Below are 26,947 nucleotides of genomic sequence, written 5' to 3' on the forward strand. Positions count from 1 at the left end.
TGATCCATGTCTGAGGCGAATTATGGTAATGATAGTGATTTAATGATTTGAGAAAACCTGCACATGACACTTGTCTTGCCCGTGCTGAATGCTTATTACTCTTTTGATATAATTGTTTATACGTGTGAAGTGTGATTTTATTTCCAGATCTTGTCTTCCAGGCCATGATGGCCAGTTTTTAAGACAGGGATCCAGGTTTGGTGAGTTGACGCATGGGAGTGTCCATGCGTCAAGAGGTGGAGTCCAAGGATTAACATTAAACAATGTTTACTATTATTGTTGCAGTGATTTGTGTGATTAGCCGTTTATTTACAAGTATTAAATCTATGCAAGTGGTGCATCCATGTTCAGATGAGGCTTTGATGGCCTATTAGTGAAGTTCACTGAACTAAAGAATGTGGTTTGATGATTGTTGACATGCTCTCCACATAGAAGTCTTTCTGAAATACAGGTGCAGCAGTGAGAAGCGAGAAACATTCCAGGCATAGCCCAGGCAGTGGTTGAGGTCAAAGGTCAAGCTGGTTGGGGCCCATCATGAGATCAGACCTTGGAGCCACAGCAAGGACCATGAAACTGCCTGCAAAATAGCGGAGAGACCCTCCTGGATTTATCAGAGCCTGTAAGGGGATTTTTATGAAATACAATATAATCAAGTGTGCCTTATATTCAAGTGTTCATATATTTTCACATAACAAAGCCTATTATTAAAGAGAACATGATGCATTCTTTACTTCAGTAGCTGTGATGTCAGATAAAGCATGATATACGTCTGTATACTTTACTCCAGTGTGTAAGGTCAAGATAAGCTGAGCTAATGCCTAAACTCTCCCCGACTTCTTGCAGAAAGAGGAAGTACTATGTAACCTGCTTTGCCCTATAAATAAAGCAACCAAGCCTGCATTCGGTGTGTGTGTCTTCTCAGAGGCATTCACCCGTGCGCATGTTTTATAAAACTCTGAGTCGGTCTGCAGTGTCTTATTTCTCTTATTTGTGATAGAACAAATGTCTTCCCCTGACATTTAATTGGTCCTTCGAGCCGGATAACTGACTGTTATTTTTAACGTCTAGTTGTCCACAGACGGTCTTCATCGGATCCTGACGTCGTGATCGCCTGCGCTGGAAAAAACCTGTGCACAGTAAAGAAGAAAATCCGGGGAGGTGAATTCGATCTCCGGTCAGCGTTTTACACAGGCCACACGGCGCCAGGACTCGATGTGCCGGATTCAAAACGCAGCGCCACAGTAAGGTGAATATGAAACACTGCATTCCACCAAGCGCTAAAATACGTTGATATTGAGATTTTCCATCAAAATAGTGTGTAAACCTGGTTAGCGCCGACAGATCTCAGTCCAAGAGGGGCTTACAGACAAGCAAGGCTGGTGGGACTGGCTGCTGAGTGGCTCCTGGAAATCCTTACTGATTAAAGGCCTGTTGGCCCTTTTCAATGTGATGTTACTGTTTTGCATTTTTGCTGCTTGTATTATCCCATGCCTGAGAAGCATAATGGCAAACATGTTTAGACGTACTTTAGGAAATTATGTCTTGATCCAGAGAAACATGGAAGATCCCTATCACCACGAGTATGGTATGCTGAACATGGGGGAAAGAGTGGAAAATCCATACCATAATCTTGCTGGAGCTGTTGTTTAAATACTTCACTGAATGACATGTAAGTTGAAAATGTGATTTAACAAGTGACTATGCATTGATTTAAACATGTGAAATATATTAACATCAGGAGGGAAATGTAAGGGGATTTTTATGAAATACAATATAATCAAGTGTGCCTTATATTCAAGTGTTCATATATTTTCACATAACAAAGCCTATTATTAAAGAGAACATGATGCATTCTTTACTTCAGTAGCTGTGATGTCAGATAAAGCATGATATACGTCTGTATACTCCAGTGTGTAAGGTCAAGATAAGCTGAGCTAATGCCTAAACTCTCCCCGACTTCTTGCAGAAAGAGGAAGTACTATGTAACCTGCTTTGCCCTATAAATAAAGCAACCAAGCCTGCATTCGGTGTGTGTGTCTTCTCAGAGGCATTCACCCGTGCGCATGTTTTATAAAACTCTGAGTCGGTCTGCAGTGTCTTATTTCTCTTATTTGTGATAGAACAAATGTCTTCCCCTGACAGAGCCACTGCAAAGAGGTCGAGGTCCCAGGAAACCCCAGAACCCTCAAGACAGCACAATAGAGAAATCTCACACTTGGTTGTTTCAGTGGTGAGGGGGGAGTGCTGATTGAGCCCCCGTAGGGTAAGCTCGCACTTCAACCTCCAGCCTCTGATCAACTCTAGGGCAACCAAGTGCGAGGCGTGACGGCTGAATCAGCTGAACCAGGAGGAAGGCAGAGAAGCTGAGTGTTTTGAGACAGATCCAGCAGGGCCAAAATCAGGACTATCCATGACGAGAAGGAGTGCCTGAGAGGATCGTCCACAGGATGGGAGCTGAGGCCAGGAGAGAGGCTTCAGGAGGATCAGAGATCATCTTCAGCAGCGTTGGGACAGGAAAACTCGAGGGATGAGGGGAGCATGCCAAGCTCCATCGACAGCGCAGAAGGAGTTCGAGGATGACATCATGATTCTGAGAAAAGCACAGGAACCAGAAGCTATGGTGGTGATGACAGCAGTTTCCTATGAACATCACCTAATGCGGTGCCACTATACTGTGCATACGATGACACTCTGAAGGCTGCTGGGATCATAACAGTAGTAAGATAATGGAACCCTGCACCCTTTCCACAGAGGTGTTTTCTGCGGAGTATGGACAATGAAGGAGTCATAAATATCCCCCTCGCAGGACGAAGGCCTGAAGTGAGGTAATGGGAGGCCATAAAACTAGAGTGCTGAGAGGTCTGCAGCTTTGGAAATAGCTGAGACCCATGTTGACAAACAACAAAACCAACTGGTATGTTTGAATGTTTATTCTACGTACATTTGGACTCTGGTCCTATGGACAAGGAAACAACTGGAAGAGACATTCATGACGCCCTGCAGAACTCAAACCACTCTGCAGAGAGACATGTGATTTGCACACCTGGAGGAAGCATCACCAAGCTGAGATGTTTTTGAAAATGTTACTTTCTTATTTTCACTATTAAATTAACAATTTCTTTGGTTGCTCGTAAGATGCAGTTTGCCGTTGGACGAGATCAATGAGGACTGGGATAACCGCTAATACATTTGTTAAACTGTGTACTTTTACAGTAATTTAGGGTGATTTGACATATGCTGAATATAACAATGTTTGCATTGAAACTGTCAGACATGAGGTATTCGTAACTGGGGACTTTTCAAGCATAAACGTCAATAAGGGGGGAATGTTAGAGTTTGTATTGTTGATTGTCATTTATGCTTAGAAACATTTACTCATATATGCTTAGAAGTATATAATCATTGGTAGATTGAAAGGATGTCTCATCCTAAAAGAGGTCTGTATTAACTCTGTGTGGAGGGGGGGTGCGTACATTCCTCTGCACAGTGTCCTGGCATGGATCACACCCCCTAGGAGAGTTTATCTTTGATTTATGGTATAGCAAGCACACGTATATCTGTTTAAGTATAAGAGCCTTTTGTTAGATGGACCCAGACGTCCTGGTACAAGCTAGCGCCAGAGTCTTCACAGGGTCACATCTTGACCTCACACAGATCTCTCACACACACCCACATACACAGGCAAGGTACTCTTTGTTTGTATGTAGACGTCATATGTTAATGAACCTATGCATATTCATGTAACCTCAATAAAAGGGCAGTGGTACGGGAGAACGGACGAGAGCAACTGGGGTCAAGCGAAGGGACGGCGCTTTGTCCGGTTTTCTCCCGTGCACGAGAAACATGAAGAAGCTTGCCTATTTGTGTCTTGCTTTGCAGTGTAATTATATTGTCTTCAACGTTCCAGCGGATAGGTACAAGCTACAAACCTATCATTAATTGGTCCTTCGATGCCGGAGCCCTGGAGTCGCATTCACCGAGGGGAGGAGAGGCACGCTGGAAGACTGACGTCAGCCAGGAAGTTCCTGTGGATTCGCGGTCTGTCTTTTCTCCTCGATGAATGACGATTGGCGGGACTCGAGGCTGATATTACACGCTAAGCAACGCCAAGTAAGTTTAAAGAGGCCGACTCTATAACCGTGTCGTTGTGCAGTCTCCGCCATTTTGTGAGGCGTTGAGAAGTTCGCTGCTTTGTGGAGCGAAACCCGGGTTCCTTGCTACTGTGTGCAGCAAGAGGTTCCTTACCGCTTTGTGGGGTAAGAGGTTCCTCGCTACTTTGTGCAGCGAGAGGTGAGTTCTCCGCCGCTTTGTGGGGTGTTGAGAAGTTCCGCGGGGTCCAGATTGTGCTGGACAGTAGGCCTATTTTGTGTTATTGTCATTTTCGTCGTCGTCTCGTTGTTGTTGTTGTGTGTGAGTGTGTGCGGAGCAGAACGCGTGGTGTGTGACGTCAGCAGCTGTTGTTGTTATCATGGGTTTCTAAGCAACCAAGAGTGAGTCGGAGGGAGACAGACGTTTGTGCTGGACTTTGCTCCTGGCAGCACAAAGTATTTATGTAAAAAAGAGAGAGAGCGAAGGCTCCACAGCTGCGCGGGTGCACACGAGCGCGGTCGCGCGGGTTTCACGCGGACCTGAGCCGTGCGGTTAATCGCAGGCTTATAAATGGAAGAGATTCAAATGTTAGAAGTTTTCAGGAAACACACCAGCCTTGAAGAGTGTGTGGAAAAGGCCAGCCCACATCAGCAGCTATGCTCTGGTGAATGGCTTTCCCCCCACCCCTTGCTGACACAAAATGTTAACTCTTTAGCTTGCCCTGATCGGTTCTGTACAGGAGAACCAAACCAAGAGCAAATATTACGTCTCATTTACACCTGAGCACGAAGAGCCATCAACATTTAGCAAATTGAATCATCTTTGTTTAGATGCAAGAAGAATCATATAGAAATGAAAAAGTAGAAATAGAAATCCAGAGCAAAGATATCCTCTAATTCAGCGTAGCACATGTGCAGCTGCTGCGATTCACGTAAGCATTCGGCTCGTCGCTGCTGCAGATTTTTCTCTCGCTGTTCTGGCTCACAGCGCTGCAAACACAGAAATAAATATCCCCAAAGGTGTGAAAGGGAGCTAATTAGTAAGAGTATTGTTACTCTCCGCAGGAGTAGTCCAGCAGTAGAAATCAGTCCAATAACAAGGTGTGTAACATCTAGCAGGGTGACAGAAAAACCCAGGGTAACTTCTAAGGACCTCAACGTCTCTCTCACATTGTGTTTTTAAACATGCTTCCATTTGTCACTTCAGTCTTTACTCTGAAATACAGGAAGAGAAATCATGGCTGAAACAATTTCTCATGAAACCAGGGGTGTGGTCCAACAGTCAGTTTGGTGAGGAAGGTTCCTAACTGAGAGAAGTGACCCAGAAGTATCTGTGTAGCAGCCACAATGAATCCAGATCATGAGCTTTATTAACTGATCAAAGTCTCTTCTTTCATCTTCTGTATCATTCAGTTTGCATTGGTAATGCCCATTATTGTAATGCTTTTTTAAGACGAGCAAAACTTTATTTCACTTTGGGTTAGCTGGGATAAGTGATGGATGGAGGGAATTTTACTTCAGCCACAGAAATCATAAACAGGAAGGAGGAGCAGAGTTACAGTGGATCACTATCCAGCAGGGAAACAAGGTTTATTTCAATTTCTTGGCCATGAGTGAGATTTACTGAGTGGGCAAATTAGGGAGACGACACCATCAGATCCCGAGCCCTCCATGTGTTAATCAAGAGACGGCTGCTGTGCTACATCCATAAATAATGAATAAATTAGGAGCTAAAGCTGAAAGGACAGTTTATTTGTACCATCTTCACGTGAACACATTCAAGAACATCACAGATGAAGAAACATTAAAAACTTCCACACTACATAAAGCAAGAAAAATAGTTTTTCTTTCAGGTGGTTTCAGAAAAACAGAAACATCAAACATCTCCAAGACTCTCTTTGAAAGAACTAAAAACCTTTGTTCTCATGGTCCAATCATGAGTGAACTCCCCGATGAAGCCTTGTGTGCTAAAACATGTCAGAGTTTCAAAGGTTAAACATGAGTTTCCAAAACGTTTTGCTGGAGAACAATGAACTATTTGACTGAGTTTCAATCATTTACAGACGAGCAAAACCAGGACAGAGAAAAAAGGACAAAACTGACTCAGTAAAAAACAGAAAAGAAGATCCCATGTAGATCTGTATTATGTAGAAGTTCAGCCCAGCAACCAGTTCAGTTCAACACAAGTTTAAATGATTCTATCTGAACTCTGTGGAGCCTGATCTCAAGCTTTTTGAGTCTGACACAGAAACCAGAGGATCTTTCTGTGTCTTCAGATTCACTGTGATCCAGTGATGGGAGTGATTTCAGCCCTGAGTGATCGCGCTGATGTTTGCACAGAGCAGACAATGAGGTGAATGTTTGGGCACATTGGTAACAGTGAAACAGTTTATTAGTAACGTGGGATCGTTTGTGTGCAGAGTATGAACTGAGATTCCTGAAGCTCTTGTCACACTGGTCACAGCTGTAGTTTCCTTCCATGTGTCCACGTTCATGAATGTTACGACTACCTGACCGTGAGAAGCTTCTCTCACAGTGTCTGCACTTGTGTGGTTTCTCTCCTGTGTGGACTCGTTTGTGTGTTTTAAGTTCACCTTCAGTGGTGAAGGATGACCCACACTGATCACAGAGGTGCTTTTTAACCCCACTGTGAATCAGTTCATGTCGTTTTAAACCACTTGGTGTGGTGAAGCTTCTCCCACATTCTTTGCAGTATTTCAGTTTGTCTCCAGTGTGTCTACGTTGATGTACTTTTAGGGTATTTTGCTGACTGAAGGTTTTTCCACAGAGGTCACAAAGAAAGTCTTTCCCACCACCACAGTGATGACAGGGTTGAGAACTGGATCCATCTGTGTCGCTCTGCTTCTAAACAAAGACACAAAGACAGTGTAAGTCAGTCCTTCAACATTTGTATCCTGAACGTCGCCTGAAATAAAGAGCATCTCTGCAGACGTCCAACTACATTTGACTGTTTCAGTTAACACACTCAGTTTACTGGGCTGCAATAACTACAATACTACCACCATAATACTACAGTAATACTAAAATCATAACTGAAAGGAAAATCTGAATAATCACTCAGAGCTGCTTTTCCATGCAGTAGAATTGCTAACATGCTAACACAGTTTAATGAGCAGAGTTGTTCCAAACAGTCAGGCTAAAATGACAAGATAACAATATAAATACATACCTCACAGTAGCTGCACTTGTAGAGTCTCTTTCTGGTGTGGATCTGTTGGTGTCGTCTCAGGTCATGTGGAGATTTAAAAGTCTTCTCACACAGGTCACATTGATAAGGTCTCTCCTCAGTGTGGGTAAACGTGTGTCGTTGTAACTGTGCGTCTGTTGTAAACTCTTTGCCACACTGTTCACAGCAGTACACATCATGTCTGGTATGAATGCGTAGGTGTGTATTTCGGCTCCCTCTCTGGCTGAAAGTTTTTCCACAGATGTCACAGCTGTATGCCTTAATTCCAGAGTGGGTAACTAGATGACTCTGTAAGTGGCTACTGCGAGTAAAAGCTCTGCCACACTGATCACAGCTGTACGCTTTAACTCCACTGTGGATGAGTTGGTGTCTTTTTAGGGAACCCTTCAAGGAAAAAGACTTTCCACACATGTTACAGCTGAACGGTCTCTCTCCAGTGTGGATGACCTGATGCTGTTTTAGTTTAGCCTTCTCAGTAAAACCCTTCCCACACTCGTCACAGCTGTATGCCTTAATTCCAGAGTGGGTAACTAGATGACTCTGTAAGTTGCTACTGCGAGTAAAAGCTCTGCCACACTGATCACAGCTGTACGCTTTAACTCCACTGTGGATGAGTTGGTGTGTTTTTAGGGAAAGCTTCCAGGAAAAAGACTTCCCACACAAGTCACAGCTGTATGGCTTAATTCCAGAGTGGGTAACTAGATGACTCTGTAAGCTGCTACTGTGAGTAAAAGCTCTGCCACACTGATCACAGCTGTACGCTTTAACTCCACTGTGGATGAGTTGGTGTGTTTTTAGGGAACGCATCCAGGAAAAAGACTTTCCACACTGTTCACAGCTGAACGGTCTCTCTCCAGTGTGGATGACCTGATGCTGTTTTAGTTTAGCCCTCACAGTAAAACCCTTCCCACACTCGTCACAGGTGTGTTTTTTCTCTCCCTTTCTTCTGTGAGGTTTGTCGGCCTCCTGAGAGCGCTGACTTCTGGCTCCATGTTGGTCCTGCAGTGACAGAGATACAAACAGAGGCAGTGAGTGAAATGCAGTCGTGGAACAAACTCAGCCTTCAAACTCCATTAACACTAGTTTTAAACCTGAAGGTGGAGCGTGGCACCAAACACCTTAAAGGTCTCTTATCCCCACCTGCTGGTAGTTCTAACACATTACATCCAACCTGCTGTTAAAGATAATTCATGACTGTTCAAACACTAAAATCATGCACACACACACACACACACACACACACACACACACACACACACATTATTTTATAATTTAGATTATTTTGTTGTTTCCTATTACATATTTCTATAATTTGTATAGATTTATACAGAATTATTCAGTGATAATAAATCCTATGTTTGTTTATTCTAAAGGAACCCCGTTAGCTTCCACAACAGATGTTGCTCGTCTTCCGTCAAATACTCACATAAAATATTACACAATAAAGTGGATTCAAGATATCCACATAATTGCACTCTTACATCCACAGTGAGGTTTCACAATTGTTCAAATATAAGCAATCAATAATAATAATATCAATAACATTGAGGCACATTACACAAATTTCAAAAACAAATCATGTCTTACAATATTTACAACAACTAAAAGCTCTGTAAATCGGCTTTTAAGTGCTCATTGAAGTTTTGAATAATTCTCTAATTTTTTAAGGCAACTTATTCCACTTAAAAGTTGCTCTAAATGTAACAGTTTTACAAAACGTTACTTTTAACTCGAGCATTTACTAAATTGCAGCTTGTTGAAAACTGTGTAATATGATGATGTATTTCATCTGGATACTGCAGCTGAGCAGAATAAATGTGGTGTGTTTAACAGAATTGCTTTCTTTAGAACTACAAGTAAGCCATAGAATATTTTAGCCTGTACAGGAAGCCAAGAAAGGTTATTATGCATTTGATCAATATTAGTATAGTATGAACATCTTCACACTAATCTGGACGCCTTATTCTGGACTAACTGAAGTCTGTTAAGATCTGTCTTATTAGCTGCTGACCAAATGATTGAACAATACTCCAGATGAGACATTACTAGTGCATTAATGACATCTTTCATAATGAAGAAGTGATACACAAAGAGCATTTCATAGCCATAGCTATGCCTTGTTGGCAGAGTTATGTGACATTAGTGATGTTTGTACTTTCAGCGTTAACTTGGTTTTAAAGCCTTTAAAATATACGCCGTTCAATAGTCGACCTTAATCTGACAGAGAATGTGATGATTTTGTGGATAATTAAAGTCAGTCATATATCCACAAACACAACAAGCTGAAAGTCAGTGATGCTGCTCGGTTTGCAGTCCTGAACATCACGGCACAAGCAGGATTCACTGCACTGTTAATGTGAGCTGTGTTATATTGCTGCCTCTGTTCGGTGGTGTCGAGCCAAACGGACTTTAACGTGTGTTTGAACGAGCTGACGGTTCACTCGTTAAGCTGAAAGAAAGATGCTTTAATCACAGCAGTCACACATGTGTCCACTGCACCATCTGGAACTCTTCTTGTTTACACTCGTAATAACACAAACACTAAATCCTGCTTCTCTGTGCTGTTGTGTAGCAGTGTGTACACCTGAGACTGTCACCTGTCTGTCTGTCCTGCACTCTCTCTCTGTTTCTTTCTCTCTGATTGTGGAATAAAAGTATGAACATGTGTTTATAAGTTACACTTGTGTTTGAATCCTGCAGCTTATCACACATTTGATTTCCATGTGTGACGACTGCAAGTGTCCAGAGTGAGGACAGACTGAGGGACCCACTGCTGCACATCATCTGTGAGGCTTTGCAGCCCTGATGATCCACCAGGACAAACTCAGCAGTGTGTGAGGAAGAGGAGGAGGAAGAGCCAGCAGCAGCTGACAGATGGAGAGAATAGACAGACTGTTCCCTGTTTGTGAAGGACTGCTAGGAAAGTTTAACATAACTGTCTGTGCTGAATCAGTCTTATTAGGTAATGTTCAAATAATGTGATCCTCCCAGTGTTTCCAGTGTGGGAGAAAGTACTCAGAGTACTCAGGGCCTTCAAGCTACACACTATGAAAGGCAGCAACAAGTTTAATGTTCAGAAACCTAAAGTCTGTATCAGCAGCAGAATGGAGCTAAAATAAATGTTGGTTTCAGTTCTATGAAGCTTTGAGTATTTTGGATCAGTAGCTGCTGTGTTTGTTGCATCATATTGCTGTAACTGTTTATATGCTTTATATATTCTGAGCTAAGTTGATCTATAGTGTTACATCATATTCTATAAGGATGTTATGTGTTTGTAGACTTTCTGCCCAGTTTGACCCATTTAGCAGACGTCAGCCTGTTTAAGGCTCTGATGTCTATTCTGTGTGACTTACAGCAGTTATGACATGGTCTGATTTTCTCACCCAATAAAGGAATATTTCATATATCAGTCTACTCTTCATTCTATCAGACACAGTTATCACAGCTCGTACATTTGCTTTTTACACATGTATGTAAGCACTGAGCCAAATTTAGTAATGACAACATATTAAATGAACAATATTTGTCTCTTATATATAACACATCTGTATACACACTGTCACAGATACTTGTCTGTGAGTGAAGTGATTAATATGATAACTATAATATTGGCCATATTATATTTACATTACCACAGTGAGATGACTTTAGTCTCATGAACAACATCAGCTAATTGTTATTTACAGCTAATCTTAAACGACTGTTCAGCACAGAAATGAAGCCCAACAATCATGTTTCACAGTCCTGTGGTCTCAGCCTCAGATACTCATCAAATCACACAGAGCTCATGTAGAAACAAATGAACTAAATATGTTCTCCTTCATTTCTGTCAAACAAAGCTGTATGAAACGTTTCCAGCTGTTAGTATCATGGTTGCTAGGCAACCTGGGCAGCGCGACGGAGGCTAGACGTCCCATTTCACGAGCCTACGAGCCTCGCACTTCGGCCTTAGCGGCCTTTGAGTACGCGGCCCTTGAGGACTTTAAAGCTGCAGAACCTGAATCGGGATACAGCCATGATGATCTCCAGCCTCGTGCTCGCCAACATTCTCACCTGAGTTAAGAAGACGATCACTGAAATGGTCTCAGCAGGTCCTTTGATGACAGCAATGAAATGCAGTGGTAAGGCTTTTTGGGGATTAAGTTCGTTTTCATGGCAAAGAAGGACGATGCAGTTCATCTGATCACTCCTCATAACATTCTGGAGTGCAGGCAAAATGCTATTATAAAAACTTAAGCAGCAACTTCTCCAGGTTCCAATATTTATGCAATTCTCAAACCTTTTGGCCACGACTGTATAACCTCTTCTGAAGTTTAGTGGATGTTATACATGGTTATGCTCAGGATGTGTCGGCCAGTTTCCACTGGAAACGCCTTTTGGTTAAACTGTCAGCGAGGAATTTGCATTTGCACTGTTACATTTTTATATAACTTTAATGCACATAAACAACAGCTGCTTGTTTCAGTGAAAATACATTGATGGCTTTTTAATAAAGTTGTGCAGCTGTAAAGTATTTTGTCTGGTGTCAATTCTATCGTCAGCTACATCGTTATGGCAAATGTTCAAATGTATATGGTGATAAATATCTTTGGTCATATGGTCCTGCTCTGTCTGTCACCTTCTGTGTTGAGCTCATTGTTTCCTCTGTAGTGGCTGAGCTGAGTCCAAGTAGCTGAAAATGTTCCTCTGCTGCTCCGTCAGACTCTCCTCCTCCTGCTGATCAGCTGGGACACAAAACAGATCTTTGTTAGGCTCCACACTGCACTGAAGAGTCAAAGTGTCTCATATGTTCATCTGACAAGTAAAAGAACACATTTTTGTTTCCCGAGGTGGGCAACTTGTTGGAAACAAACACAAAAGCTTTGAGCACTGATACCTGCCATTGCTGGCATTGAAAGATGCAACGCCAGCAATGTGGATTGTCAAGACTCAAACCAATCATCAAGCAAAGACAACAGGGATCATTTGTTTCTGTTTATTTAGCATTCACAGCATTTGTAGTTGCCTTCTGTGCAGGGGAAGTCCACGCACACTGTGTGGTACCGCCATCCGCAGAAGGTGCATTCAACCTCTGTAAGAGAAACGAGGTTGTCTGAGACTGAAATGATATTCACTAAAGAAGTGGGGATTTGTAAAACTTCACATTTTGATCCGGGACGTACTCTGCATGAAAACAAGCGCTCACTCTTCCTGCTCAACAAATGACAAGGGCGGAGCCTTATACCACGTGATACAGAAGCTGTGCCGTGTGATGCTAAAATTAGCAGGAAAAAACAACGGAGAGCACGTCAGGGATGACGAGAAAGTGACAGGAGAAAATCCGTCCCGGTCAACCACCCAAACATCAATAACGGGAACCTTATACAGCGCTTCCCTATACACGTCGAACTCCCGCAGGCACAAAGAAATTACGGAGGCTATCACTTATCACCTGACCAAAGATATGGCTCCATCAACACTGTGCAAAACGAGGGATTTAGGAAAACGATCAACACCCTAGACAAACGCTACACAGTGCCGTCCCGCAACTATTTTTCTATTGTTGCACTACCTGCTCTGTACACGCAGCGTCGAGCAACGGTGGAGACGGAATTTCAAGCAGGACAACATTTTGCTGCAACAACAAAACGTGAGACATTTGTTGTTTTATGTTTATTTATTGTTATGAGAGAATCATGATCTCAATTCTAAGCCAAAAAAATCGTGATTCTCATTTTATGCAAAATCGTGCAGCCCTAACATTAACACAAAACTATTGTTTCACCAGAGAAACACACATGAAGAGAGAGAGAGAGACAATAACAGCTACCAAACAGTCGTCATAATTCGTCACACAATGAGAAAAGGACAAATCAACAAGTAACAATGACTAATTAATATTAAAATCTGTAACATAATGTATTGTTTGGAGTTTAGTCTGATTGGTTCAGGATGAGCTGCCATTATCCAATCACACGTCTGCTTACCTGCATCTTTTCTCTTTTTTCTAACCTGAGCACCTGATGGCTTTGAACTTTTGTTGTCCATCTTCCATTGGTTTGAATTTTGCGCTCCAGTACAAACACAAATCCCCCAACCCGAGGATCAGCACAATTAACCTAACAGCGCGTGCAGAGGGGGGGGGGGGCTAGAGGGGCTTGAGCACCCGCCCCTTTCCTGATGGGTGCCCAAGGTGCCCTTTTGTTGAGGCAACTTTTTTTTTTAAAATTATTATTTTTTTTTTTTATGTGTGTGTGTGCGTGCGGAGTCCTGTCTGTGCCCCTCAACAATAATATTTAACTATTAATCACAGTTTTGCTAAATAAAAGGATCTGGCTTGCATCAGTCACATGATCACATTTAACCAATGGTCGCCCTTGACGGCAGAACGCGCTGGTTACGAGCCAGGAACGAGCTCACAAAGAGCACGCGCATTTGTTGCGGTCCGGAGCTGTAGGAGAAACACAAGTTAACTCAGAGACACAGACTGATGCGACAAAACCAGTAAGTAGGTGTACAGCGTACACTGTAGTGTGTAGCACCCAGGAGTATTAGCTTATTACGTACACGTTGGTAAGCTGTCTTGTTGCAACTGACGAACTGAAACAAACGAGCGTGCTGTGTGTGCAACAGCGCGACAAACATTACCTGTCCTTTTATTAACTCATTCACTGCCAGCCATTTCCAAACGTATGCTTTCAATTGACGTCTATAGCCGTCAATGGCAGTGAATGAGTTAACTGCACAAGTAGTGCTGGTCACAGCTGCTGGCTACCTGTGTAAGGCTGTCATGGGTCTGTAGCTCTGTCACCGTTTTAGGGAACATATTTAGTTTTAAAGTATTTAGAACATATTTAGTTTTAAAGTAAGTTTCCGGGCTTTTCCTGCCTTTCTGGAGGGATTATATTTCACTAAAAAACGATCTAATATGCATGTCCACATAATTATGCATTATTATAATTATAATATATTAAAAAACACACGCTGTATTTTAAAGAACATACATTAAGAAGCAGTTTATATTAGATTTATATTTTAAATATGACAAAATTTGGATTTTACAGCAGTAAAATGATTGTATCTCTACAGTTTAAACATGTAATAAGCTTTGCCCTGCACAGAGTGGATAGTGAAACAAATGGAATCATCATAAATACATTAATTCATATTTATTACTTCCCCCTCCTCTTTGCTTTATTATTGTAGCTCTAGTAATAAATAATAATGTAAGGATTCTGGATCAGCACAGTGATGCCCATAGTATATACAGTATTCTGAAGAAGGTCTAACATGTCACTGTGTGTGCGTGCATGTGTGTGTTTTATTTAGATGGATTTTAAAAAAAATATTACCCATGATATAACATTGTGCAGACATGGCTGGTAAGGACATGAGGAGGAAACAGCAGGAGCTGTGTGAGGCTACTAAAGGCAGGGCTATAACATTTTTCTGTCATCATTTTATTATAGATTAAGTGCAAGAGTTGTTAGGTGTGGATAATTAGATTATAGTTTATTGCAATAGCAAGTTGTGCCTTGTTCTCACATAGACAGCAAGTGGAGAGTGATATATGAAATGATGGGATGGAAGGAAGAAGAGAAGCAAAGAGTGATTCACAGGCAGAGCCTAAATTATTTCTCACAGTTTTTTGTGTCCTTATGGTTCCAAGCGCTGTCACCAATCTTTGCATTTTGTTATTATCTCATGACACTTGTTTAATCAGCTACCACCTCTCCTGTGGACTTTTTAATGTCTACAGTGTCAGACCAACACAGCCCTGCCCTCATAGCTGGACTGGCCATCGGGCATACCGGGCATTTGCCCGGTGGGCCGCTGGCGATTTTTTGTTTTTATGGGCCGACCGATTTCTTTTTTTTTTTTTTTTTTTTTTTTGGGAAGGGTATAAACAATGAAAGGTGTTGGATTGGCCAATTGGTCATGATCGACTCTGGGCTGGACCAATTACAGCCGAGGAGGTCGGATGCACCCTCCCCCTTGTTTAGCAATCTTATAGACGAACTAAAGAAAATGGAGAACAAAAAAAGGAAAGGAGGTGCCGAAAAAATTAGGGCCAAAAAGAAACAAGCCCTTCAGGCAGACGCTGCCAAATGTGTGAAAATTACTGAATTGTTTGGTGGTAGCTATGGCATAGCTTCCATAGATTTAGCAAGATCAGCAAGTGGTGGAGGCCAGCAGGTGGATAAGGGAAAGGGGAGGCAAGAGGAGGAGAGACCCGAGGTGGCCGCCGGTCATAGTGGCAGAGGAACTGAACTTCAGGTAAGAAGTTATGACCTGCTGTCTATCTGTGTCAGATATAAACTAATTTTAGTTGTAGTTTGTTTTCGTTGTGGTGACTTTATACAGTCGCTTAGAATAACTCGTACAGCGTAACTAGCATGACGGAGTTTATATACTGCTGGGCGGGTGCTATGAAGTTACTGATAGTAAATTTTATTTTATGCTTAAGGTTAGTTTCTCAAACTTCTCAAAATCTTAACAAATTGTGCCAATCCATGTTGCACCAGCTGATTTATCATCAAAAGTGGAGAAGTCTGTGACAGAGGAGACAGAAGAGCAGCAGAGAGAGATGGAAGAGCAAGAGAGAGAGAGACGGAAGAGTAGGAGAGAGAGATGGAAGAGCAGGAGAGAGAGATGGAAGAGCAGGAGAGAGAGATGGAAGAGCAGGAGAGAGAGATGGAAGAGCAAGAGAGAGAGATGGAAGAGCAGGAGAGAGAGATGGAAGAGCAGGAGAGAGAGATGGAAGAGCAAGAGAGAGAGATGGAAGAGCAGGAGAGAGAGATGGAAGAGCAGGAGAGTGAGAGCCAGGGCATCGATGACTTTGCTCGCCCTGAACCTGCCATATTACAGGCCTTCTTAGATTACCACCCACAGCAGAACAGTAGCAGTGCAGTTGTGATGAGGGTGTTCAGCTGTAAAGATGGCACCAACAGGAAGTGGCTTACTTATTGCAAAGAACGCCATTTATTGTTCTGCTTTGTGTGTCTGGCATTTGCAAGGCTGACTGACACCAGCACATTTATAACAGGCATGAGTGACTGGCGACATATACATCTGCGCACAGAGGAGCATGAAAAGAGCAATACACACCAGACCTGTGCTGAAGCTTTTTTCTTAAGGTGCTCAAAAGGCAACATCAGGAGCTTGTTTGCTGGCAGTCAGTTGTCAGCTCACAGAGCACAAGTGAAAAAGAGACGGCAAGTTTTAGAGCGTATAGTGGATGTGATCAAAGTACTTGGGAAGAGGGGACTCAGCTATAGGCATGTGGAGAATGAGGCTGCATACACTTTAGGTGATAACACCATCGATCATGGTACTTTCTGGAACTGATTGTGTTATTAGGCAAGTATGATATGTGCCTTGGAGAACATTTGAATGACTGCATTGAAAAAAGCAAGAAGTTGCATCAGACCAGTGGATCAAGAGGTAGAGGATCTCTCATCACCCTACTCTCCAAAACAACTGTCAACTCAGTGATTGATGCACTTGGCCATCTCCTTCAAGAGAGCATCGCCAGTGATGTCCAGAAAGCTGGGATGTTTTCTGTTCAGCTAGACACAACCCAAGACATCACAGGTTATGATCAGTGTTCAGTAATCATCAGGTATGTTACTGAGTCTGTGCAGGAGAGGCTTGTCTCCATAGTGAGGTGCGAAGCATCCACGGGGCAGTACTTTGTAAACTTGCTTTCTGGAGTTTTAGAGCATCTGAATCTAGACAAGGCCATGTGCACTGGGAATGCAACAGATGGTGCTTCAAATATGCAGGGCCAGTACAAAGGCTTTTCAGCACTTATGACTGCCCAGTCTCCAACTCATGTGCATGTGTGGTGCTATGCACACATACTTAATCTTGTGATTCCTGACATAACACAAAGTGTCATTGAAAGTGGATCACTCTTTAATTTACTTAATGACATAGCTGTGTTCATCAAGGAGTCCTATCACAGGGTTAATCTGTGGGAGAAACAAACCGAAAACACAAGACACAGACGCCTCAGTCCAATAGGTGAGACACGGTGGTGGGCCAAGCATGATGCCCTCCAGAAAATCTTTGGACATTTTGGAAAACCAGATGATGGCCTCTTCGTTGATGTAGTGCTGACGATGGAAGCCATTGAAAAGAGGGAAAAAGAAAAGCCAGCTGTTCGTTCCAAAGCACGAGGCTTTAAAGAGTGTCTCTTGAAGCATGAAACTGTGTTAACAGCACAGATATTTCTTAGAGTGTTTGAGCAAACAACTCCTCTGTCAAAGTACCTCCAGTCAAAGGGGATGGACATTCTCTCTGCCCATCATATGGTGACTGCCACACAAGATGGCCTCAAAAGTATTGCCAGGGACTTTCCAACTGTGAAGACAGCTGCAGACACATTTGTGAAACAGACAAATCAAAAACTAGAGGAGAGGGAGAACAACACAGACATGGAAGTGGAGGCTGAACTACCTAAAAAGAGAGCCAAAAGGAGAAAAGGCATGGCCGGAGAGATGCCTGAAGATGAGTTGCAAATCAATGCTGAGAAATCATATGAGGTGAAAGTGCACAACACCATCCTGGACACAGTTATTGAAGCAATCCACAGACGATTTGTCATGCATGGCCCTCTTCTTGCCGATTTGGCAATGGTTGGACCCCAGGAAGTTTAGCCAGGTCAGAACAGTTTCTCTTCCAAGTAATGCATTTCAGAACCTCAGCGCCTGTCTACTTAAATTTGACAGCAGGGCTACAGTTAATAACCTTCAGTCAGAACTGAAACGTTTTGCTGAACAGTGGGAAAGGCTTAAGACATCACATGTAGATGAGTACACGACCAGAACAGCAAAGGACAGATCTGAAGAATGGGACGAAGAAATTGAAATTGTGACCGAAAGCTGTGGTTCTTGCAAAAATTGCCCACTGTGCTGCTATCAAATACTCAGGCGGTTCAACATGCTGTCTGATGCCTATCGTCTCCTTGGGCTGGCATACAAGTACCTGCTGACCCTCTCCCTCACTCAGGTTGCCTGTGAAAGAACGTTCTCTACACTCAAGTTCATTAAAAGCAGACTCCGAAGCAGCCTGTCTGCAAACAAGCTGGAGATGTTTATGCTGATGGCCACTGAAAAGGACATTCTCATGTCATTGGACTCTGACATGGTCATTGACAGGGTAGCTGAGAAGAGTGACCTGCTGAGAAAGCTCCTTTTGTAACCTGGTGAGGTGAAATAAAAATGAGCAAAACATTCCTAATTATCTATTGTTAATATTAAATTCAGCTTTATTGTTATTGCCTAAATGAATACATTTAGTATCTACCTTCACTTCAAACAAGTCAAGTGATTGGTAAATGCTTAGAATTTGTCCATCTTAATAGATAGAATAAATATGAGATTGGAGTATTAGGCATTTATAAACATATATTCTTACAGTCTTAATCTGTCATTGTTTCATTTCAGATGCTGTCAGTCATTTTAGGAGGACTGAAGTGTGTTCATTTTAAGTAAGTACTATATGGAATATGATTCAACCATTTTTCTAGAGTAAGCATACCAGTACTGTCATCGTCTGAAAAAATCTATTAAGTACAATTCTTTCTCAACCTTCACTGTCTGTCCTTTCACTTCATAAAGGTTTCCATGTCTTAAGATATGTTCAGTGTTGCTGCTGTGGAAGTGTTGTAGGTGACCTTTTATTGATGAGTGAATAGTCTTTGGTGATACAATTCAATCATAATCTGTCCTTTATAGATTTTAATATTCATCTAATCTTTATTCCTTTCTGTCCTGTTTGTCAGGGTCTGATCATACATTGTTTGTTTAAGAGGTTCGAGACCATTCAACTTTTTAAGTTCATCAACGTAAGTACTGGTGTATATGATTTCTCTAATTCCTTTCTGGAATAAAGATGCCAGTACTGTGATCATCTGAGCAAGTCCATTCACAGTTCTTTGACCTTTCACTTGTGTCCTGTTTTTCAGGGTCCCATATAATTTCTTCAGAAGTAAGTACTGTATATGATGCCAGTATTTTCCCATATTTTCTAGATACTGTATTAGTACTGTGTGTAAAATGCCATCAAAAACTCAATTAAGTGTTATTCTTATTCTTCTTTCTCACCTTTCTTTCTCTGTCTCCTTTCATATTTAAAGGTTGCTGTGTTAACAAAATATATTGTGCTACCATGCTGTTTTCTATTGTTTTGGTAAATAAATACTTTATGAAAATATCCCTAAATCTGTCATTTATTAATTTTAATATTAATTAATGATCATGTCTCACCTCTAGTGTTCTTGGTCTTAATTTCAGGTTTCTACCATGTGTTGTAGATAGTTCAGGAGGTTAACTCTACCAAGCAGTCTTTTTGTTTCCGCTATGTACTGTTTAAAATCCCGAATAGGGAGAATGGTGTAGGTTTAACTTTATCAGATTGATACATATATCCCAACAAGGCAGTGTACATCAAAGCAGTTGTTTTCATGCAAAGGCTTTATGGTTTTTCCTATAGCGATTGACAGACCACGTGACTTTGCGCATTGCATGCCGGGAACTCCTGGCAAAACAATCCAAGTACCGCATCAAATACAAGCATTTGCAATTGCAGCACCGCAAAACGTTCATTCTCCGGTTCCAATACCTTCTTGTTTTTTCTTTTCCGCACAAAAAAGGTATGTACAAAACGACGGAGAACAATGCCGGTCCGTACAAAGACAGACTCGACGAAAAGACAAAGAAAAGATACGAGGAAAAATCAAAGGAGTGAAAGGGTCAGACCCTTACGAGCACACAGAGGGACAAAAGACGTTAGCGTGCTGCCCAACTTTCACCACGCTCAGATTTATAATTATACGGTTCTTGGAGTGAGTGCATGCACTCATGAAGTTTAGTAACTTCAGGTCACTGCAACAAGCCCAGGTACAGTTTACCGACGGATGGGTGCAGGACCTTGAAATGCACCGAAAGACCATCGTACGAACAAAGGTAAGTTTACCTTTGTTCGTCTCACAAATCGTCTTCATAAATACACATTCGTTAACCGTGTATTAATATAACCTTTGAGCTCAACGGTAATTAATTAGTAGTGGAAAAATAATTGTAATATTTGAGCCATTTCTGCTGTCCAACTACTTCTTACAAAATACATTTTTAATGTTAATTAGATTTTTTTTTACGGCATAAATAAAGGTTATATAAAAGTCACTGCCAAAGACTGATTGCGGCTTCTACCTTGTTACACTAATGTTGTTTGTTGCTCAGTATGACTTTATGTCATCCATGAGGGATGCATTTGACATATGTTTCACATATTATAGCCCAACAAGTTACTTATAGCAATTTAAATACGAGCAATCAGTTTCTTTGCAAATACCGGAAATCAGTTTTTGGCAGACAATCACTTTTTGGCACAACACCGGCTATTGCAATTAATAATACAGCAGCTTCTTGCCATTTTTTGTGTTTCTTTTTATCGCTGTGTAACTGAGTTCAATTGACACCCTGCATGCGCTAGTACCGCTTGCCAAAAGTTCCCAGAATCCTTTGCGGTTTTATCCATGAATGACGTCACATTTTCGGTGGGCCCTCCAGCACTATCCACAGCAACCCCTCAACAGCAACATTGTACCCATCAGGTAAAGCATCAGCTACGTTTGCTTTGCCTTGTTGCCCATATTAGATTCTTGATGAAAGTGTGTTGTTGTTATTCAGCCTGGTTCAATGTGCCCCTTTTTAACTTTGAGCACCCGCCCCTTTAAACCTCTCTGCACAGCCCTGCCTAACAGACCTACACCTAAGTTCACAGATTCACTTTGTCTAAGGTTGATTTCTGGGATTTCACACAACCCAGGATTCAGATCGTGAATCCATGATGGGCTTGGATTTACATCATTATAAATGAAATGTGCTCTACTTGGAAGCAGCCGGCCCCGCCCCTTTTGACGGGTTGTGTGAGACTTTAAATCATCAAACTGTAAATTATAATTTAAATTGTTATTGATCCTTTACCCCGAGTCCTAAAGTGTAGATTTATTTTCTTACTCTTCTTATATTTGTTGTTTGTTTACTTGCACCGCTGTAACTGCAGCCTCGTCGTCTCGTCTCTATATGCTGGACTGTCTGTAGCGGAGATGACAATAAAGTTTACTTTGACTTCAGCAGCGCGCAGGCGCACCGAGGGCTCTCGCGCTCACTTTATAGAATGTAGAAAAAACATGGGTGCAGATTATAAGTCTGTATCATAATATCTGTTTGTTGTTTTTATTTTGTTTTGCGAGTTGGTTATTAGATGCCGCTCCAGCCAGCCAGAGACTCCCCGCCGCCCCGCCCTCTCCTCCCTGTGCCGCCAGCAGCAGGCGCACCTCGCAAACGGAGGGCGCCCTTACTCCCAGCAAATGGCTGATAGAAAACCGATCGGTGCCTACGAATTTCCCAATATGCGCTGGCATGACGTCGGGGAAGCATGGGTACGACCGATTCTTTTATTTTTTTCTTGCCCGTGATGCCCCCCCACCACGATGCATTCTATTGGTTTGCACACTTACACACACCCAGCTGTGGTTTCCTGTTTTGCTGGACTCTGGAGAGCCCCGCCTTTAACGCTCTTCTCTCACAGAGAGCAACAGAAAACTTGGAAAAACTCCAGATTGACTGAACTCAGTTCAAAGTTACCTTGACACCTTTAGATGTGAGACGTAGTGATGGTCCGCTTGAAGCTGACGCTCCGGTGCGTGTGTCAGAAAGATCAACGCGCTGCTTCAGAAGCACCGTGTCGAGGCTTGATTCGTTTGGCCAGAGTCACGTGATCAGTGACGTCTGAAGCTTCGTTTAGAACGTACCTTTTTTTAAATCGAACTTTATTGAAACACAATGAGTATACAACATACAAACAGATGAAGTTTACAAAAGAACAGAACATGAACATACAGAACCAGGAGTAAAAAAATTATGATATGAGGCGAAAAAAATCTACATATAAATATTGTTCTGAGAGGCTTTTTGTTGGTTGAGTCTGAAATTGATTGTATGTACAATTCATATCCTTATAAAACGGCAGAAATATGGTGTTTTATTAATAAACTTACATTTATGGATATAAAATAGCTAAAAGTATTAACAAATATTTTATAAAAAAACATTTATCATTCTTCCTGGGGAACTTAAAGAAACAGAATAAAACATTTTCCCATCGTAAAGAAAACTCCCTTAAAATATGGACAATAACAAAACTGCTAAATTCTTCCAGAATCTCTGTGTAGAGGAACCAAAAGACATGTGCCACAGTTTCTGGATGATCCCCACAGAAAGTTCAATTAGTATTTATGTCTCTTTTAAATGTTACCATATAGTGACTGGCTGGGTCACATTTATGAAGAATTTTATATGAGATTTCCTTCACCTTGTTCACAACTAGATATTTATGGGATCATCCAGACTGTCTTCCAGGTGATATCTGGAACATGTCGGTTCCAGTAAGATATTCTATATATGGGAGAGAGACGATATCTTCTTGGAATAAACTACGTATTCTCTTATTGCTGTTACCAAGTTCCTGTGAAAAGCAGATTTTTCCCACTGCTGACTCAGCTGGATCAGGGAGAGTGACTGAGGCAGATATTGAGCTGTCAGTGTTTTTATATAACATTAAAGTCCCTGAGGGTATGGCACCAAGCACCATTGAGAATTCCCCAACACTGACGGGAAAATTATATAGTGTAAGGAATTCATTGTAAGTAAGTAGTACTCCCTCGTTAAATTTTAAAACTTAGTAGTGGCCGCCATTGTTGGCAGCTGAAATTTGGCTGGGCCGCGCTATGAATTCTGGGATATGGTGGGCCACGAAGGACACACCCGACCCATCCTTCAAACTCAGGGGAATGAAGGACGCATTTGAAGGAGTCGAGGAATCGGGACAGCCTTCGTCGCCTGGCTGTGACGTCATCGGCCTTCAAATGCGGCCTCCGGAGGATGCAGCCGACGTTTTGGGACACAGCTTGTGTGTCTTTGTTGGTCATGTGACCTCCCAGCGACTACACATGGAAACGAGCAGTTTAGCTCAAATCTGGCAGGTTTCCATCGTCTGTTTTTGTCCTGATGTCCATGAACATGAACACTGTCCCTGTCAAACACGTCCAGATAATCTGATCCAGTGTTGTTCTTCTTCTGTGGTGTTTATGATGGAGCAGCAGCTGCTGATCCTGATGTCCTCCACCAAGGGGGCAGCAAATTCAGCTGACTGTCATCATTTATTAATTTTATCTTGCAGGGTTTTTTTCAGCAAAACAAATGCTGCAGACAACCTCAATCATACTGTTGTGCTTTATTGCTCCAGCCGTCCTGTAAACGAGTCCCATCTTGTGGCCACATTTGGTAATGTTTCTGGAAACTAGCTTTACTATGAGCCAGTGATGATTATTTTTAATGAGACTGTAAGTGTCAGGGCTCTGTGTGCGGGCAGGCGGAGAGGAGGATCCAAACGCAGGACTCAGACACTAACTTGAAACTCAAAGACCTCAGCTTTATTGCTGGTATGAAAGCAAAACATGAAGTGAACATGGAATATGGAGAACCGAAACACACAGGCATAATCTGATGGTACGACGTGACACCTAGCATGGGAAAACACAGGGCTTAAATACACAGGGTAGTAATGAGGGAATGGGCCACAGGAGGGAGACACAGCTGGGAGAGATCAGGGCTAACGAGACGGGGGAGCTAAGCTGCACACACTAACATAAGACAAAGACTTTCACAATAAGACAGGAAACAAGTACTAAACCAGATGCAGACATGACACTGAACAGAAACCGCAATACACATGAGAACCCAAAACCTAAGAACTGATCCCTCACCAAGAATAACAGAAACAGATCCATAATGATAATAATAAACAAAGCACCAGAACATCAGAAAACAATCCATAATGCAAAAATAAACCAAAACATAAACTCAAAATACTGGGTCCAACGGACCCAGAACCGTGACAGTACCCCCCCTCTAAGGGCTGGCTCCCGACAGCCCCAAACAAAAAAGCACAAAGCACCAGGCCAGGGCGGGCGGAGGGGGCCCAGGACGGAGGGACAGAGACCAAACAAAAAACAAGGAGCACCAGAGTCCAAAAACGCAGAAAAGCACATCAAAAACAAAATGAAACCAGAGCTCAACAAGAGTCCATGAAAAGTTCTGGGGGCCGACCGTGCACACGGCAATGGCGGCGGTGCAGGCAAAACCAATCAGGAGACCGACCACTTGGAAGGCAGTGGCGGCCACTGAGCAGGTCCGGAGGTCGGCTGCGTTGCCAGCGGCGGCAACGAACTCCTTCCGGAGGCCGTCCCCGAAGGCCATGATGCCAACTTAGCGGCCTGGAAAACGGCTGGCAGAGGCGAGGCGGAACAGGTCGAGCTGGCTCTGACGGCGGTGTGGCAACCACAGGACCAGGCGGGGCACGACCAGACGAAGACGAAGGCAGAGCTGAAGCCGGACCAGACGAAGACACGGAGGCTGGACCAGGCGTGGATGAAGGGACGGCTGCGGAACCTGACGGCTGCAGGCGGTGATATGAATGCTGCAGGCGGTGATATGAATGCTGCAGGCGGTGATATGAATGCTGCAGGCGGTGATATGAATGCTGCAGGCGGTGATATGAATGCTGCAGGCGGTGATGTAGAAGTCGCGGGGGATGAGTCAGCAGGTGACGGCTGAACAGACTTCCCCGGACTGTCAGCAGATGTGAGGATGTGCTGGCTGGGTCCTCCAGGACCCTCAGCTAACGAGGCGTGGTGGGCTCCTCGGACCCTCCAGCAGACGAGGCAGGACGCTGGCTGGAATCTCCCAAACCCCCAGCGGACGAAACATGAGGCAGACGAAACATGAGGCTGGCTGGAATCTCCCAAACCCCCAGCGGACGAAACATGAGGCAGACGAAACATGAGGCTGGCTGGGTTCTCCCGAACCCCCAGCAGACGAAACATGAGGCTGGCTGGGTTCTCCCGAACCCCCAGCAGACGAAACATGAGGCAGACGAAACATGAGGCTGGCTGGGTTCTCCCGAACCTCCAGCTGACGAAACTTGAGGCTGGACGGGCTCCTCGGGCCCTCCAGCTAGAGCAGATGCAGGGCCAGAGGCAATAGGGACCCCTGACTGAGGGTGAAGATGAGAGGCTGACTTAGCAGATGACAAAGCTAATGATTCCTCCACTAACTGCGCTACTGACTGGGCTATGGACTGCAACAAGGTTCGGAGAAGGTCTGATTGTGGTAGAGCCTGAGCTATGGGTAGCGGGGGTGAAGACTAAGCTACGGGTGACTGAATTTGAGATGAAAGCGGTGGAGTAGGTGACAGGGCTACAGGTGGATGCTGAGCAGGGGACACTGGAAACTGAGCTACAGACAGCTGCTGATCAGAAAACTGAGCTGAAAGTGGACGGGCAGCTGACTGAATAAACATAGCCCCAGAATCAACAGTTCCAGACGAAACAGTCTTAACTCCTGGATCTGAAAGAACATCAGGCGCACAGTCTTCTGAACCAATGGGAAAATAGTCATTCTTAAAACGAAAACTTTTATTTTCCCGAACCGGAAAAACACGAGCTGTAGTGTTCATGAAGCTGGCGTTCGCAGCTTTGGGGGAAACTGTCTGTCTATCCCTTGACAAAAAAGGTGAATGAAGGGAGACTCTGTCACTCACCCTAGGCGGTTGTTTGAGCTGAATCCCAGGCTCCTGCTGGAGCTGTGAGTGCTGGCTGCGTGTTCGCTGCCTCCCTGTTGAAGAGGGAGCGGCGCTGGCGGAATGTGACGAGGGAGGACTCTGCTGTGGCTGCTCCTGCTGTGATGTGGAAATGCTGGGTGAGTTAGGTGGCACGATAATCATCCCTAACATCTTGTAAAAAGCTTGTGCAGGTGTAAGCTGATTGCTGTTAGGCTCGTAGTAATCCTCCCGGGACCGGCTGGAGCGTTTTCTGCGAGACCGGGGCGTCCGCGGGGAGGAAACAGACGAGTGGGCCGAAGGGTAGGCTGCTAGCGAGGAACGGCAGCACGGAGGCCCTCCAAGCGCTAGCCGGGTCCCGTCAAAACGGGAGCTGCGCTTCCACAGTGAGTCCGCTAGATCCATTACTGGTCGCGTCGTTCTGTCAGGGCTCTGTGTGCGGGCAGGCGGAGAGGAGGATCCAAACGCAGGACTCAGACACTAACTTGAAACTCAAAGACCTCAGCTTTATTGCTGGTACGAAAGCAAAATGTGGCGAGACGAGGTTGGGATATAAAGTAAATACTCTTCAGTTTTAAAGAACGACAACGCCACCCTGGGAATTTCACCCAGAGAATACTGGAAATGACACTAAATCACCAAAAAGGCACTTAGGGTCGCTATACTCAATCCAGAGACGAGGTTCAATAATAAACAAATTGACAATTTATTGGTAATTATTTAAAACACCGAATAAAAACATAATCATAAATATTCAAATACAAATATGCTTAAAAAGGTATTCAGAGCTGAGGCTTACCAGTGGAGGGGCAGGGATGCCACACACAACTAAAGAAAGAAAACACACCAAAACACAAGTGCAACACACTATCACACACTCACACTAATAAACTAGACAAGGCAGGTGTGTACACTCAAGGGATCCCACCACCAAGGCACCCTAGTCTCCACGTCGGCACTCCGCATCTGAATAAAAGAAACA

At 43.3% G+C, this 26,947-nt stretch overlaps 1 protein-coding gene and 1 long non-coding RNA gene across 5 annotated transcripts; one reads left to right on the top strand and one right to left on the bottom strand.

Annotated features, from left to right (window-relative positions):
- Positions 1-5,819: 5,819 nt before the first annotated feature.
- LOC308410903 (uncharacterized protein) lies at positions 5,820-22,091 on the bottom strand. 4 transcript variants are annotated; one of them, XM_080904574.1, is made up of 5 exons: positions 12,459-12,667; positions 12,302-12,367; positions 11,915-12,020; positions 7,279-8,295; positions 5,820-6,953 (listed from the first exon to the last, which is right to left on the bottom strand). In XM_080904574.1, exons 3-5 carry the CDS (start codon positions 11,930-11,932, stop codon positions 6,261-6,263), a joined length of 1,728 nt encoding a protein of 575 aa, XP_080760700.1. In that variant the 5' UTR covers positions 11,933-12,020; positions 12,302-12,367; positions 12,459-12,667; the 3' UTR covers positions 5,820-6,260. The 4 variants fall into 4 exon arrangements, with proteins under 4 accessions (XP_080760700.1, XP_080760699.1, XP_080760701.1 ...); XM_080904573.1 differs by lacking the exons at positions 12,302-12,367; positions 12,459-12,667 and adding an exon at positions 21,933-22,091; XM_080904575.1 differs by lacking the exons at positions 12,302-12,367; positions 12,459-12,667 and adding an exon at positions 12,173-12,284.
- On the top strand, positions 8,232-10,702 carry LOC308410927. The gene is made up of 2 exons (XR_013974307.1): positions 8,232-8,324; positions 9,997-10,702. It is a non-coding gene; the product is annotated as an uncharacterized lncRNA (long non-coding RNA).
- Positions 22,092-26,947: the final 4,856 nt, after the last annotated feature.

Source organism: Rhamphochromis sp. 'chilingali' (genome assembly GCF_963969265.1).
Source record: "Rhamphochromis sp. 'chilingali' genome assembly, chromosome: 15".
NCBI classification, from domain to species: Eukaryota; Metazoa; Chordata; class Actinopteri; order Cichliformes; family Cichlidae; genus Rhamphochromis; species Rhamphochromis sp. 'chilingali'.

Coding starts and splice junctions, on each gene's coding strand:
- LOC308410903 (XM_080904573.1), bottom strand. Junction 6,954..7,278: donor ACAAGTGCAGCTACTGTGAG/GTATGTATTTAT, acceptor GTCTTTGTTTAG/AAGCAGAGCGACACAGATGG.